The sequence below is a fragment of the Cebus imitator genome, unplaced genomic scaffold (assembly GCF_001604975.1).
Source record: "Cebus imitator isolate Cc_AM_T3 unplaced genomic scaffold, Cebus_imitator-1.0 Scaffold41, whole genome shotgun sequence".
NCBI classification, from domain to species: domain Eukaryota; kingdom Metazoa; phylum Chordata; class Mammalia; order Primates; family Cebidae; genus Cebus; species Cebus imitator.
In genome coordinates, this window is record NW_016107356.1 from 4029785 (window position 1) to 4044012 (window position 14228).

At 51.1% G+C, this 14228-nt stretch overlaps 1 protein-coding gene across 4 annotated transcripts in view; it reads left to right on the top strand.

Annotated features, from left to right (window-relative positions):
- The window catches only part of ITSN1 (intersectin 1), a 243004-nt gene that overhangs the window by 193112 nt on the left and 35664 nt on the right, over positions 1-14228 (top strand). For all 4 annotated transcript variants that reach the window (XM_017526161.2, XM_017526162.2, XM_017526163.2 and 1 more), the window contains 2 exons: positions 8434-8555; positions 10690-10796. In XM_017526161.2, the coding sequence (XP_017381650.1) occupies positions 8434-8555; positions 10690-10796 (229 nt within the window). The remainder of the gene's footprint in view (positions 1-8433; positions 8556-10689; positions 10797-14228) is intronic.

The window sequence follows — 14228 nt, forward strand, 5'->3', positions numbered from 1 at the left end:
TCAGACTCCTGCCATTTATCAACTGACTTACCCTCCCCGTGCCTCAGTTTCCTCGTCTGCTCAATAGGGGATAACAACAGTGTAGCTACCACATAGGATTCCTGGTGAGGATTCAATGAGTTCGCACATGTGCAGTGCCCGCATTGTGAGTTCGAGTGGCATTCCACATTAACGCCCATGACTCATCACACAGAGCCTGCTTCCCTCCTCTGCAGCTGCCCCCAGGGTTCCACGCCCCGACTCTGAATTCTATTTACTCCCATTCTTCCTCCCTCCATTTGAATCCCTCACTATTGCCTGCCCCCCCCATATATATGATATATTTAGCCTGCTGAAGTCCAACTCAAATTCCTCCTCCTCTGCTAAATATTTTCAAATCCCTCTTATCAAAATGACAGACCCCCTTGAATAAGACCTAGTATTTGGCCAGGCACGGCAGCTCACGCCTGTAGTCCCAGCATTTTGGGAGGCCAAGGCAGGCTGATCACCTAAGGTTAGGAGTTTGAGATCAGCCTGGCCAACATGGTGAAACCCTGATTCCGCTAAAAATGCAAAAGTCAGCTGGGCATGGTAGCACGTGCCTGTGATCCTCGCTACTCAGAATGCTGAGGCAGGAGAATCACTTGAACTCAGGAGGTGGACATTGCAGTGAGCTGAGATTGTGCCACTGCACTCTAGCCTGGGCAACAGAGTGAGACTCTGTCTACCAAAAAAAAAATCTAGTATTTGGCTGGGCACAAGCACAATGACTTATGCCCATAATCCCAACACTTTGGGAGGCCAAGGCAGATGGATCACTTGAAGTCAGGAGTTTGAGACTAGCCTGGCTAACATAGTGAAACCCCATCTCTACTAAAAATACAAAAATTAGCCGGGCCTGGTGGTGCATGCCTATAATCCCAGCTACTCGGAAGGCTGAGGCAGGAGAATTGCTTGATCCTGGGAGGTGGAGGCTGCAGTGAGCCAAGATCGCACCACTGCACTCCAGCCTGGGCAACAGAGCAAGACTCTGTCTCAAAAAAAAAGAAGACCTAGTGTTTGATAGCACAGAAGAGGAACTATAGTCAGTAGTAATTTAATTGTACATTTAAAAATAACTAAAAGATTGTAACTGGATTATTTGTAACACAAAGGATAAATGCTTCAGAGGACAGATACCCCATTCTCCATGATGTGATTATTATGCATTGCATACCTATGCCAAAATAGCTCATGCGCCCCATAAATATATACACCTACGATGTACCCACAAAAATTGAGAATAAAAATTTAAAAACAGCAGGCTCCTCCTTCATATTCCAGTAAAAATGCATTTGTACTTTCATTATAACAAATCAATCTGCCTTTGCACCCAAAAACTTATTAACAGGAGCTACTCGGGACACCTAGAATACTACAGGAGAGGGCACAGTGAGAGAAGTAAGTCAGGAAGAAAGAAAACCCGGGCTGGGACATAAAAGGGATCTGGAATGAGCTGAAGCATGCATACACGGGGAGGTAAAGCTATGCCAGGAATTCCAGTGCCCATTATAAGGCCATGAAATGATACGCCCTTTTACTCCCTGAAATGTGCATATTTGTGGAAAATTAAGAGATGATTTATCCCTGAGAAGAATTTTATCTTCATCCCTCCTCAGCAATCACTAAACTGCCTGGCAACCCATGTGGACCGGATTCCCCTCCTCGGGAGAAAACAAAGCTTATTTGGAATTACATCGGCACATTTAAGCTTCTGGGATACATCTGAGTGGGAGCCTCCTGAGGATCCACCTACATGGGGCTTGGTGGGTCACCAGGACAGGCTGGGGTGGGATGCCTGAGCTCTGCTGGACCCACGAGGGTCTCTGGTGCCATTGAGGACATTCCTTCCCCTCCCACCTCTGCACCCACTGGCTTCTCCAGACCCCCATAAAAATCACATCTTGAGGATTTGCAAGTCTCAAGGACTTATAACCACTTGCAGTGATGCCCTTTGCGAAGTGCCTGCAACTCAGCAAGGATCCAAGTTGGCCCAGGTTGTTAGATCCAAGTCTAGCAACCAGCAGGGTCCCAAAGGACAAGGACCTGGCCTGCCTCCCTCTCAGAACCCCAGGGCCGAGCATGGCTGCTGGTTCATGGCAGGAGTGCACAACTTCATGGCTTGGATAACGCTGGGGTTTCAGACATCAGCTGCAGGAAAAGGGACAGAGTGTTTGGCCAGAGAACTTTCTTCACATCATAGCCACGTGGCTTCATCTGCTTTTCCTACATGATAAGCCACCCCAAACCTATAGGAGAGGCCCCGGATGTTGAGGGAGTGCAGTTAGATTGATTTTCCCAGGAGAATCCAGTGCAACCCTCGGGAGCATGGGCTCACCTGGGAGAGACTCAGGCCGTAGGGAGAAGCCTGCAGTATAGATGAGACCTCCAGGAGCCCAAGTAGCATAGATCCTGCTGATTCAGGGCCATTTAGCCAGAGGATTTGGACTGAATGTCCCCAGAGACGTTGGTAGAACCTTTCCCTTAGAGATGAAAGCCAGCTCCCGAGCTTGCTTATTGCTCTCTCCTGGTCCTCCCACATGTCGTTTCTGAACTCTTGTTCTGGCATCACGATCACCGTCACTCCATCATCTGGCCCTTCCCTCTTTCCCACCTATCTCCCGCAGTGTCTCTGCGTTGACCTGGTGCCTGGGTGAAGGCTTGCTCTTGCTGGTTCCTATACCCGTTTATATATGGCCTTGACCTCCCAGCCATTTGGAGACCCAGCCTCAGGCGAGACCCTTGAGGAAGCCTCCCCTCAGCATGAGGACTTGCTCCTTTCTGAGGTCCTACTGTCTCCACCATCAGCATAGCCCATGGGATCTCTCTCTCTCTCTCTCTCTCTTTTTTTTTTTTTTTTAGACAGAGTCTCACTCTGTCACCCAGGCTGGAGTGCAGTGGTGTGATCTTGGCTCACTGTAACCTCCACCTCCTGGGTTCAAGGGATTCTCCTGCCTCAGCCTTCCAAGTAGCTGGGATTACAGGCACTCACCACCACACCCAGATAATTTTTGTATTTTCAGTAGAGACGAGGTTTCACCATGTTGACCAGGCTGATCTGGAATGCCTGACCTGAAGTGATCCACCTGCCTCCGCCTCCCTAAGTGCGGGGATTACAAGCCGGAGCCCCTGCGCCTAGCCTGGGCTCTTCTTTTAATGCTTGATGTTTAATTTCTTTTTTTTCTCTCATTTTTTGTTTGTTTGTTTGTTTGTTTTGAGACAGATTCTTGCTGTTGCCCAGGCTGGAGTGCAGTGGCGTGATCATAGCTCACTGCAGCCTCCACATCCTGGGCTCAGGTAATCCTCCTGAGTAGCTGGGACTATAGGCATGTACCACCATGCATGGCTAATTTTTAAATTTTTTGTAGATATGGAGTCTCACTATGTTGCCCAGGCTGGCCATAAACTCCTGGGCTCAAGAAATCCACCCACCTCTGCCTTCCAAAGTACTGGGATTATAGACATAAGCCACCAAGCCCAGCTGCTTGCTATTAATATTTTAAATTTAATTTTCCTATTGCATCTCCCCCAAGGTTGTGAGTTTCCTTGAGGACAAGGACAGTATCTTGCTTATTTCTGTGTCTCTTGGACTTCAGAGGAACTTAATAATTATTTATGGACCAGCTTATTGTATATTTTGGCCCTTTCATACAGGAATGAGGTCTGTGTATTTGCTTTGCTCAATGGGCAACTTGCTGTGGGGGCTGGATTGGTTTTTGACATTCTGCTCCTTGCCGGGAAAGGTAGAATAATTGGAGGTGTGGAGAGGGGTGAGGTGCACTTTTTACCCTAAATGCTCTGTAGCCCTTGAAATTTTGTAATCAGCATGTGTTTCTGTATTGCTTCTGCAATAAAACAAGTTCTTGAAATAATGCTGTTCATATGAATATCAGTTGAGGGAAGCAAGATGATCTTTTATTGGTAAGATTTTTTTTCCCCATGCTTTTCTCCAGGGCCTAGACTCAAAAATCCTTCCAGAGGCCATCACATGTCTCTCCATTTCGTAAATGTGTCTAACTACACAACATTCTAAGGGATGGCACATAGATTAGGAATTTTATGTGGGCTGTAATGGGGGATCATTTGTAACCGCCTCAAGTCATTTGCAATATTATTTCAGCTGTGTGTGGATTTCAGTTAGTTTTGAGAATCCCTCTGTCACACTGAGATGTTCATGGAAAACCATTTGCTGTGCTTTCTCCTCTTGTTTTTCCCTGGGAAAGGGGGCCAGAAACCATGTTTATCTTAGGACCCAAAGGAGAGAACGGCCATGTCCCTCCACCCCTAAAGAAAATGCTTTTATTTGAAATGTCTTTTCCATTTACCCTGCTTTGAATAATGGAGTTTTTAAACTCACTTGTTTTTCTAAATATTAAATTTTCAAAGGAGGATATTTTTGAGTTCAAAGTGCCTATTTCAAGTCTTTAATGGTTCTCTTGGTCTGGCATTCACCAGCAAGAAGTTTTAAAACAGCCTCCCATGGGTCAATTTGATGGCTACCAAGGTGATTCCAAGCCAACATCGTTGGCACATAATGTAGAGAAGACTCCCCACAAAACCTCTGCTTTTCATTGTGCTCTGCAGAGGCCATCGGGGCCATCCCCCTGTCTCCAGGCAGGTTGGTAGGTGGACCTGTGAGGGGTGGAATTTGGGGTGCAAGCAGCCCAGATTTGCCCAGCGCCTCCCCTGACCTCCAAGCTCCATCAGCTCTGACTTGGGCCTTGCAAAGTGTTTGGGCCAGAGGCCAGCGCTCCCTGGAGCAGGAGGCCACACGGTAGCCCCTCCAGCTTGTCCCTAACTGGCCCTGGACTCCCAGGAATCTTGGACAAGTGGCCCAATTGTTTTTTCTTGTTTTGAGACACAGTCTTGCTCTGATGCCTAGCTGGAGTGCAGTGGCGTGATCTCGGCTCACTCACTGCAACCTCCACTTCCCAGGTTCAAGTGATTCTCCTGTCTCAGCCTCTTGAGTAGGTGGGATTACAGGTGCCTGCCACCATGCCCAGCTAATTTTTTTTTTTGTATTTTTAGTAGAGATGGGGTTTCACCATGTTGGTCAGGCTAGTCTCAAACACCTGACCTCAAATTATCCGCCCGCCTGGGTCTCCCAAAGTGCTGGGATTCCAGCTGTGAGCCACCATGCCAGGCCAAATGGCCCAAATTTGCCCTGAAGCTTCGGCTGTTGCTCTGGCTCTGAGCTTCTTCACAACCTACACTGTGTAAAACTTGAAGACGCAGAAGAACCTCTGAAACCCAAAGCCAGCCAGACCCTTTCCTCATAGGTCCTTTCTTCCGATTCCTCATCGTTCGATGTGTGTCCGCTGGCCCCTGGCACCTCCATGCTGCAGCCCGTAGCTCTGGCCGGGTTGTCAGCTTCAAGTAATGCCAGTGTTTCTTAACAGGATGCACCTCTGTTGGCATTTGGGGTGGGCAGTTCTGTGTCCTGCATGTTGTGGGTCATTCAGCAGTCCTGACCAGCCTGCTATATTCCACTGTGACAAGAACACTTTTAGCCCTGGGGCTGGAGTGGGGTGCAGTACAACCCTCAGACCTCACCACATTGGGGTCAGCCTTGGGGACAGTACCGATCTCAACATGGTGGGGAGCAGTACCGCCTTCAGCGGAGGGTGGGGCAATACCATCCCATGTTGAGGACCACTGGACCCCGAGGTTCTTAGCTGTACCCCAGAGGGCAGGAGCCTCTCCTCTTCAGTCCTGAATCCCCAGCACCCTGAGTGGTTAGTGCTAGACTCACAGTAGGACATCAGTAAATATTTGCCCAATGAATGAATGAATGAAATCTATGAACAGTCTTGAAGAGGGCCTGCAAACCCAATAAAAGTGTGCCCTGAATGTCTGTTGTACACGTGTATTTGCTGCAGCAAGAACCCGTAACATCCCTCAGATTCTTCAAGGGAACTGTGCAGCATTCTCAAAGGGACCTTTGGAAAACTGGCCCAATCAGTGGCCACTACTGGCCTGATGTTTGTGTGGCTGCAAACGTCACTGCCTTGTGTTTGTGCAGTGACTTTTAGAGCTAACGCTCTGTGCCAATATTGTAATCTCCCCGCAGAAGGGAACGTCCTGGCCACTCCAGGAGCTCTGCTTCAGTGAGAGGACATCCAAGCTGCCTAATGCAAGGGCTGCATTCTGCCGTTTCACAAGAAATGGCCTCAGGCCTGGGTCCTTTCACTCACTCACAGGAGAGTGGGGTAAAAAGAGGGCAGGAACAAGATATGTTTCCCCTCAAAATCGAGTGTTTCTTGGGTGACCTTCCCAATAAAAGTCAAAGAATTCGGAAACATCACTCAGCTTCCCACAAAACCAAGCTCCACAGCAGCCCAGCTGTACTGAATGAGAGCCCCATGGCCCGCCTCCTTCCTGAGAGTTCATTGTTGGCACAGCTGTTTCAATAAAAGACAATCTATGCCCTGAGACAGGAAAAACAGTTGGGCCAAACCTGTGGCTGAGGGCTAAAGCTCAGGCCCACCTGCAGCCCTGTGCAAAGGCGCGAGGTCACCTTGCAGCCCTGGGGAATTCTGCTTGACCTCGGGGAGGGAACTCAGAGTGAGGTTGAGGGTGTTAATATAATGACGGCTCATTTCTGCTGCTTTCCCAGCATCCTCCTGCTGGTCCTGGGATGTTCCTGTCCCAGCAAGAGAAGCTACAGAATCCAGAAAGGACAGTTGGCCCATAGAAGGGAGAAAAGCAAAGGCTGGAAGCACCACAGCCCGAGAGTTAACCTCTAAAGCAGCAAAGCGTTTGCCGGGAAATCTCTGATACCGTTTGCCCCAAAGGGACCGTACGATTTGCAGCAGGCTTTTAGTATATAGGCTGGATCAGCCACGACCCAGACAGCTTCCTCGAGGGAAGACGGAAACTCGAGGAACCCCTGGTAGTCCAGAACAGGCTTCTCGAATATTAGTGCACCTAAAAACAAAAATCCCTGTAGAGCTTGGTAAATCACGGATACCCAGCCCCCAACTCCAGAGTCACTCCAGCATGGGCATCTCTGGTGAGCTCCTGGTGATGCTGAGCTGCCAGCCTGGGGACCACACTTTGACAACCACTGGCCCCCAGCAAGGGTTTTTGCACTGTGCTCCCTTACGCCCCCTTGAGGGGAACAGAGGGGATAGGAAAAAGAAGTAAAGGGGACTCAGCCGGGACCCTCTCACTACAGTTGGGTTAACTCCCCGTCTATCTTTCAAGTCTGCCTTCTGTGAGTTAATAAAGAACCTCTGATAAAAAGGAGAGGTGGGCCCAGGCCTGCACATAGGATGCTCCCAAGAACCAAGCCTCCCCACCCCTCATTCCAGTGTGTCTGGGGCAAGAGGCTCAGACATTCAAACAAAACCCCAAATAACAAGCTAAGCCACGAGTGACCCCCACTTCCAGGGCGGGCACCACTTCAGGGCAGCAGAGTTGCCCTTCCCCTCGGGCAGCCTTGGCCTCTGTGATGGAATGCACGAGGCTCTCTGCAGTGGAAGGGAATTCCCTGACTGGAGCAAGCTTGCTGCTCGGCTGCCCCAAGGCCCAGCAGCAGCCTTGTCCAGGAGAGTGTGCCCAGAGCTGTCTGGATGCACCTTGCATCTGCCTGGCCCCCAGGACCATCAGAGCCTCAGCACAGCCACCTCGTCCTCTACAAACCAACCTGGACATAGGTAACCCATGGCCTCGGCACAGCCTCTGCAGTCCAAGTCTCGGGGTTCAGCTCTTGCCTTCACCACTTCCGAGCTGAGAGAACTGGGGCGAGTCACCCTGTGTAAACCTCAGCGTCCTCATGTGTAAAATGGGGATAGTTCTAGTATAATAATACTTGAGCATTCAACGCAGTTCACCACCTGACATGGTGTGAGCTCTCAGGGGTTTTGGCCAATCGCCACTGTGTCTTGTTTTCACATTATTTCACTGTTTCTGATGAAGCAGGAGTGCGCTGCCTGAGTCAGTTTCTGGGGCTGCCCTAACAAATGACCACAAACTGGAGGACTTAAAACAACAGGGACGTATTGCCACATGTTTCTGGAGGCCAGAAGTGTAAAATGAAGGTTGGCAGGTACCAAACTCACTCTGAAGGCTCGGGTGTGTCCTGGTTGGAGACGCATCTCTCCAGATTCTGCCTCTCTGTCTCCGTGTTTTCTTCTCATAAGGACGGTGGTCATACTGCGTCAGGCCCCCACCCTGTGATGATTTTATCTTAATTTGATTATATGTGAAAAGACCCTATTTCCAAATAAGGTAATATTCACAGGTACCAGGGGTTAGGGCTTCCACATATGATTGGGGGGGACGCACTTTAGCCCATGACCCGCTGGACTGGAGTGAGGCCGTGGGCCCGGCAGCCTCAAGGATCTTCCATCTGAAGTCATGTGGGCTTCTCCGGACTGGCACTAAATTCTCCCAAATGGTTGTGTTTTCCAGGGTGTTCAGACTTACATCTCTTGGATATGTTGACCCCAACTGAAAGAAAACGACAAGGATACATCCACGAGCTCATTGTCACGGAGGAGAACTATGTGAATGACCTGCAGCTGGTCACAGAGGTAAGAGAGCTGGTGGGGCATGGGGCACGGCAGGGGGCAAGGAGGGAGGGAGGGAAGGCGGGTGGAGGGCTCCGTCCAGGATGTCTATGTCCTGATTCTGAGCCCAAGACACTTTCTGTTGTGTGGGGAGCATCTGGACGGCAAATGCTGCCGGAGATTCTGACCCCAGAGACAGTTCAGTGATTATTTATGGGCGACATTGAGTCATTCTCATGGAGGGACAGAGATCGCTTACACCAAGGGCAGGTGAGTCCCCGAGCAGTTGATGGATGGGGCCATGTGGACTGACAGTCTGGAGTCCACGCTCTACTCAGAGCAGTCGAAGCTCAGCTACCAAGGAGGGGGTGCCATGGAGCCCACCACACGGCCCCAGCCCACAGTGTTGGCATCTGAAAATGGCGGCCGTCTGGCTGCTGTCTCGAGTCATTCCTGCCACATATTACAAATCTGTCACCGAGAATGACAACGTTTCCTCCCAGACCCCCACAAAACCCCCAACCTGAGGTGATATCTTATCTTATCTGTCCTCCCAGAAGGGCCCTGGCCACCCCTTCCAGAACTATGGGGAGGGCCGGGCGCTGTGGCTTATGCCTGTAATCCCAGCATTTTGAGAGGCCAAAGCGGGAGGATCAGAAGGTCAGGAGTTTGAGACCAGCCTGACCAACATGGTGAAACCCTGTGTCTACTACAAATACAAAAATTAGCCAGGCATGATGGCATGTGCCTGTAATCCCAGCTACTCAGGAGGCTGAGGCAGGAGAATCTCTTGAACCCGGGAGGTAGAGGGTGTGGTGAGCTGAGGTCGTGCCACTGCACTCTAGCCTGGGTGACAGAGCAACACTCCATCTCAAAAACAAACAAACAGAACTACGGGGAGATGCAGGGCTGGTCACACTCCTGCTTCTCAGCAGGCCTTTGTGTCCCATCCGTGGGAAGCTGCCGTATTAGGAGACGGATTTGTAGGGGTGGGCCTGCAGTGTGAAAGGTGCTGTGATAGAATGAAAACGCCCACTACCACAACACCAAGTGATTTCGAAACCATCTTGTCCAATAGTCTTGACATCCAGGAGACACAGCAGGGCTCACCGCTGTTGGAGGAGTGCAGGGTGGGTTGTTGGCCGTAAGACCACCGTTAACACTTAGGAAGCATTGGCATAAATTCAAAAGGTGCCCTTTTCTCAAGGCATTTGGCTGTTATTAAATATACAGTTCAGGATGTCCAGGATGCAAGTGGCCCCCCTTAGACACAGCCCCGTTGTGCAGTGCACAGAACGCACCACCGCACGTGGTTGCCCTGGTGGATGCTGGGTTCAACATCAGCTCACGAACTCCTGTGGAATAGGGCTCTCAGGGACCAGCCGCCACCCAGCCACGTTTCTGTTGGAGATGGGCTGTCCCCATCCCTAAAGAGCCCTCAGAAGCGCCTCCTGCCTCCCGTAGGAGAAAACGACCTCCTTGCAGGTGGGGGCTGTGTCACACAGGGTTCCACTGAGATCTGTGATTTACTGCCAGCTGCCCAACCACACAGAGCTTGGGAGGGGCTCATTTATTTTACAGACCCCAGGAGAAGGGTGGCACTTCCCACTTTATAGTGGGCCCACAAGTGCTGGCTCTTTCCAGGGTCAGCCCAGGAGCCTGAGGACACGGCAATGGAGTCAGTCACCGGGGTGGCCATGGACTTATTAGAGGGCCCGCCACCTGGGCTGCTCCTCTCGGAATGCCCAGGTTTATCTGTGCAGATGAAGGGAGTGCCCACAGCCACGGGCATCTTTAAGTCCCGCTTTTCTCACGGGGCCATCTCCTCCTAGTGGGCAGTGAGACTGCCTTGCCTGCGAGGGTGACTTGGTACTGGTCTCCCTACTTGTCTGGTAGAGTTAGGACCTGTCCCCTGGAGACTTCAGCTGGCCTTCTTCCCCTGTAAAACAATACAGGCCCTGCTGGGGACCGCCCTCCAGCCCCCAGGTCAGAGGAGGGGCCTCTGCTTCGGAAACTGCAGGAAAGCGGGCTGTCACCTCGGGGCCTCTCAGCCGAGGACCGACACCTGAGCCCTCTCCCGCTCTCAGCGGTTGGGTGTGTGCGCGTGTGAGTTTCAAACTAACTGCTTTCTGAACTGCTTCGTTTTCTGCATCTGTAGATCTTTCAAAAACCCCTGATGGAGTCTGAGCTGCTGACAGAAAAAGAGGTTGCTATGATTTTTGTGAACTGGAAGGAGCTGATTATGTGTAATATCAAACTACTGAAGTAAGCCTCTCCTCTAATCCCCAGCCTGGCTTGGCCTCCTCGGCTCCCACGCACTAGCACCTCTGTGGGTCTGTGTGTCCTTCCTGCATGCCGCCCTGTGTCTCTTTCTGCTCATTGCCACTCACAAGCACCGTCGCCCTTTTGTGCCTTCATGCTTTCTGGAAACGCATCCCTAATCTCTCATTGCAAGAGTAGGTCGCCCAAGCACCCCAGAGCCTGCCGTGGGGTGAATTACTGTGCTGATGAATGTCCAGGGCTAGGCTGAGGCTGCCTCCTGGTGGTGCTGGCTCCGTCCTGGGGCATGGGGCAGCCTTCTCCATGCCTTCCCCGGGACGCGGGATCCCGTGGGGGAATATTGGACTTTTGAGGCATTCTTGGCCCTGCAGATGGAAAAGTGTGGAACTGTTCCCTGCCTAACGTCAGCAGTTTCTCAAGATCGCTCCGGGAAGCGGGCCTGGGACTATTTGTATTTTCTTCCAACCTTAGTTTGCAGAGGCAGCTGGAGGGCCAGGAGTCAAGAGACCTGGGTTTGGATTCTGACTTACTGCCTTTCCTTTTTGAGCCTTAGTTTTCCCATCTGTAAAATGAAGGGGTTGGATTTGACCATCACAAAGGTCGCTTCCAATTCTTAAAAAAAAATGACTGGGGATGGGCCGGGTACCGTGGCTTACGCCTATAATCCCAGCACTTTGGGAGGCTGAGGCAGGCAGATCACAAGGTCAGGAGTTCGAGACCAGCATGACCAACATGGTGAAACCCCATCTCTACTAAAAATACAAAAATTAGCCAGGTGTGGTGGTGGGGTCCTGTAATGCCAGCTATGCAGGAGGCTGAGGTGGGAGAATTGCTTGAACTTGGGAGGCGGAGGTTGCAGTGAGCCTAGATCACGCCACTGCACTCCAGCCTGGATGACAGAGCAAGATTTAGTCTCAAAGAAAAAAAAAGTCAAAACCCAAAGTCGGAATCCACCAGGCTGTCATTGTAACATCCCTTGCTAGAACACAGATGAAGCCACAGCCTCCGGGGCACGTGATACTCCTGCTGGGAGGGAGGCTTCCTTCCACTCACTTCCTGGGCCCGAGGATGGAGGGCAGGCTCCTAGAACCTTGCATCCATTCCTGATCTTCTTCTGTGTCATTGGGAAGCCACCATTTCCTAAATGTGGTCTCTGCATTGTTCCTATAAAGTAATTTCAGGTCCCTACTTTCCTGAGCATGTGTTTGGGAGTGGATGAAGGGATGGTGAGGGGGGTGTGGAGAGGTGGACATGAAGAAAGAGACATAATGTCTGCTGGCTTGGTGCTCTAGAAGACAGATCATCCAAGGCGACCCCAGGCAGGCTTTTAGAGAAGGTCTGGACTCCACTGGCCTCCTGGTGCTGTGGAAGCCTTTCCAGCTTAGGTCTGGCGTTAGACCCTTGGGCTCACATCCGCTATTGACTCTGGCTGTGTGTCATCAGGCAGGTCCCTTTGATCCCTGGGCCTCAGTGTTCTCGTCTACATGGATGATAGCTGGGTATGGTGGCTCACGCCTGTAATCCCAGTGCTTTGGGAGGCCGAGGCGGGAGAATCACTTGAGGCCAGGAGTTTGAGACCAACCTGGGCAACATGGTGAAACCCAGTCTCTATTGAAAATGCAAAAATCAGCCGGGTGTGGTGGTGCGCACCTGTAGTCCCAGCTACTAGGGAGGCTAGGAGAATCTCTTGAACCTTGGAGGCAGGGGTTGTAGCTGAGATCGCACCACTGGACTCCAGCTTGGGTCACAGGAGTGAAACCCTGTCTCAAAAAAAGAAAAGAAAATATACCTGTAAATTAAAACCTTTTTTGAGAGGGCAGCTATCCATGAGGGTTGGGGGAGGAAGGAGATGTGCCTGAGGTTCCCAGGTCCCCCTTAGACAGGGCTTCCCCCACTCCAGGGTTGGCCTGAGGGAAGCTGGTGCTGGCCTCAGCTCCCCATCCCTTTCTGTTGTCTTTTAACCCTCCTCAGGGAGGCAGCAGCCCCTTTCTTGAGTTGTGCCGGGGCTGGGCCTGTGTGCTTCTTCCTGTCAGCTCTGACTTGCTCTACTGTCTCAGAGGTGGGAGGGACAGCCCTGTGACAGCTGAAGCCGTGAAGCTCAGAGAGGCTGAGTGATTTCTCTGAAGTCACACAGGAGGGTGGCTGCTCTATGGATGATGTCCAGGTCCCAGAATGGAGATTACGGTGGCTCATGCCTGTAATCCCAGCACTTTGGGAGGCCAAGGCGGGCAGATCACCTGAGGTTGGGAGTTCAAGACCAGCCTAAAACCCCACCTCTACTAAAAACACAATCTTAATTGGGTATTAAGATGGCATTTATTGGTGCCTGTCACGCCTACCGTGCAGGGTTATTCTGAGAGCAAGAGACCGGGTGTCCCAGTGGCACACTGTCGATCAGGGCGCTGATGTGCACAAGAGCCGCCGGGACCTTTCCACCCCAAGGTCCCTGTTCTCTACCCCCGTTCCTCTTATTCCTGGAGTAGCTAGTTTGGACTCACTGGCTCATGTCTTCATCCTCCAGATAAAATCTTGTATTTAACCGGAGCCTTCTATGGACCTGATTTCTTTTTCTTCCTTTCTACATTTCACTAGAAAAAAAATCTCAAACATACAGAAAATGTGAAAGAATTGTAAACACCCACATGGCAAACTGGACAATGACCGCTGTGCTGTATTTGCGTGGCTGCATAGACATAATTTCTTTATGCTGAGGAATGAATGTGGTGAGGGGAGCTAGAGGGTCCTGGCAGCCGAGAGAGGGAGGCGTTTGAGGATAAGGAGAAGTTAAGGCAGCAAGCCCTGGAATGCCACCAGCGAGCAGCCACATGCCTGCCACTCCTGATCCTGCACCTCTTGTATTTGGGGTGTGGCAGGGGGCATGGCAGTTATCAAGCAAGTCAACCATAAATAAATAAAATGAAAATGAAAAGGGCTAACTGGGACCCATGGACTTCCTACTAATGATGCGTCATTGAGGGTTAGAGCAAATAGCTGCCTCTCTTACGAGGAAGCTGAGAGCTGCGAAATGTGCCTTTCATAGACAAGGTAGGACAGAAAGACCTAGAACCTTTTTATATCCAGAGCCTGGAGCAGGCCCCTCAGGGCAGCTGTCAGAAATGATAGCAGAAGGGCCGGGCACGGTGGCATTGGCCTGTAATCGCAGTACTTTGGGAGGCTGAAGCAGGCGGATCACATGAGGTCAGGAGTTGGAGACCAGCTTGGTTAGCATGGCAAAACCTCGTCTCTACTAAAAATACAAAAAATTAGCTGGGTGTGGTGGCACGTACCTGTAGACCCAACTACTCGGGAGGCTGAGGCAGGAGGATCGCTTGAACCTGGGAGGCAAAGGTTGCAGTGAGCTGAAATGGCTCACTTCACTCCAGCCTGGGTGACAGAGGAGACTCTGCCTCAAAAAAA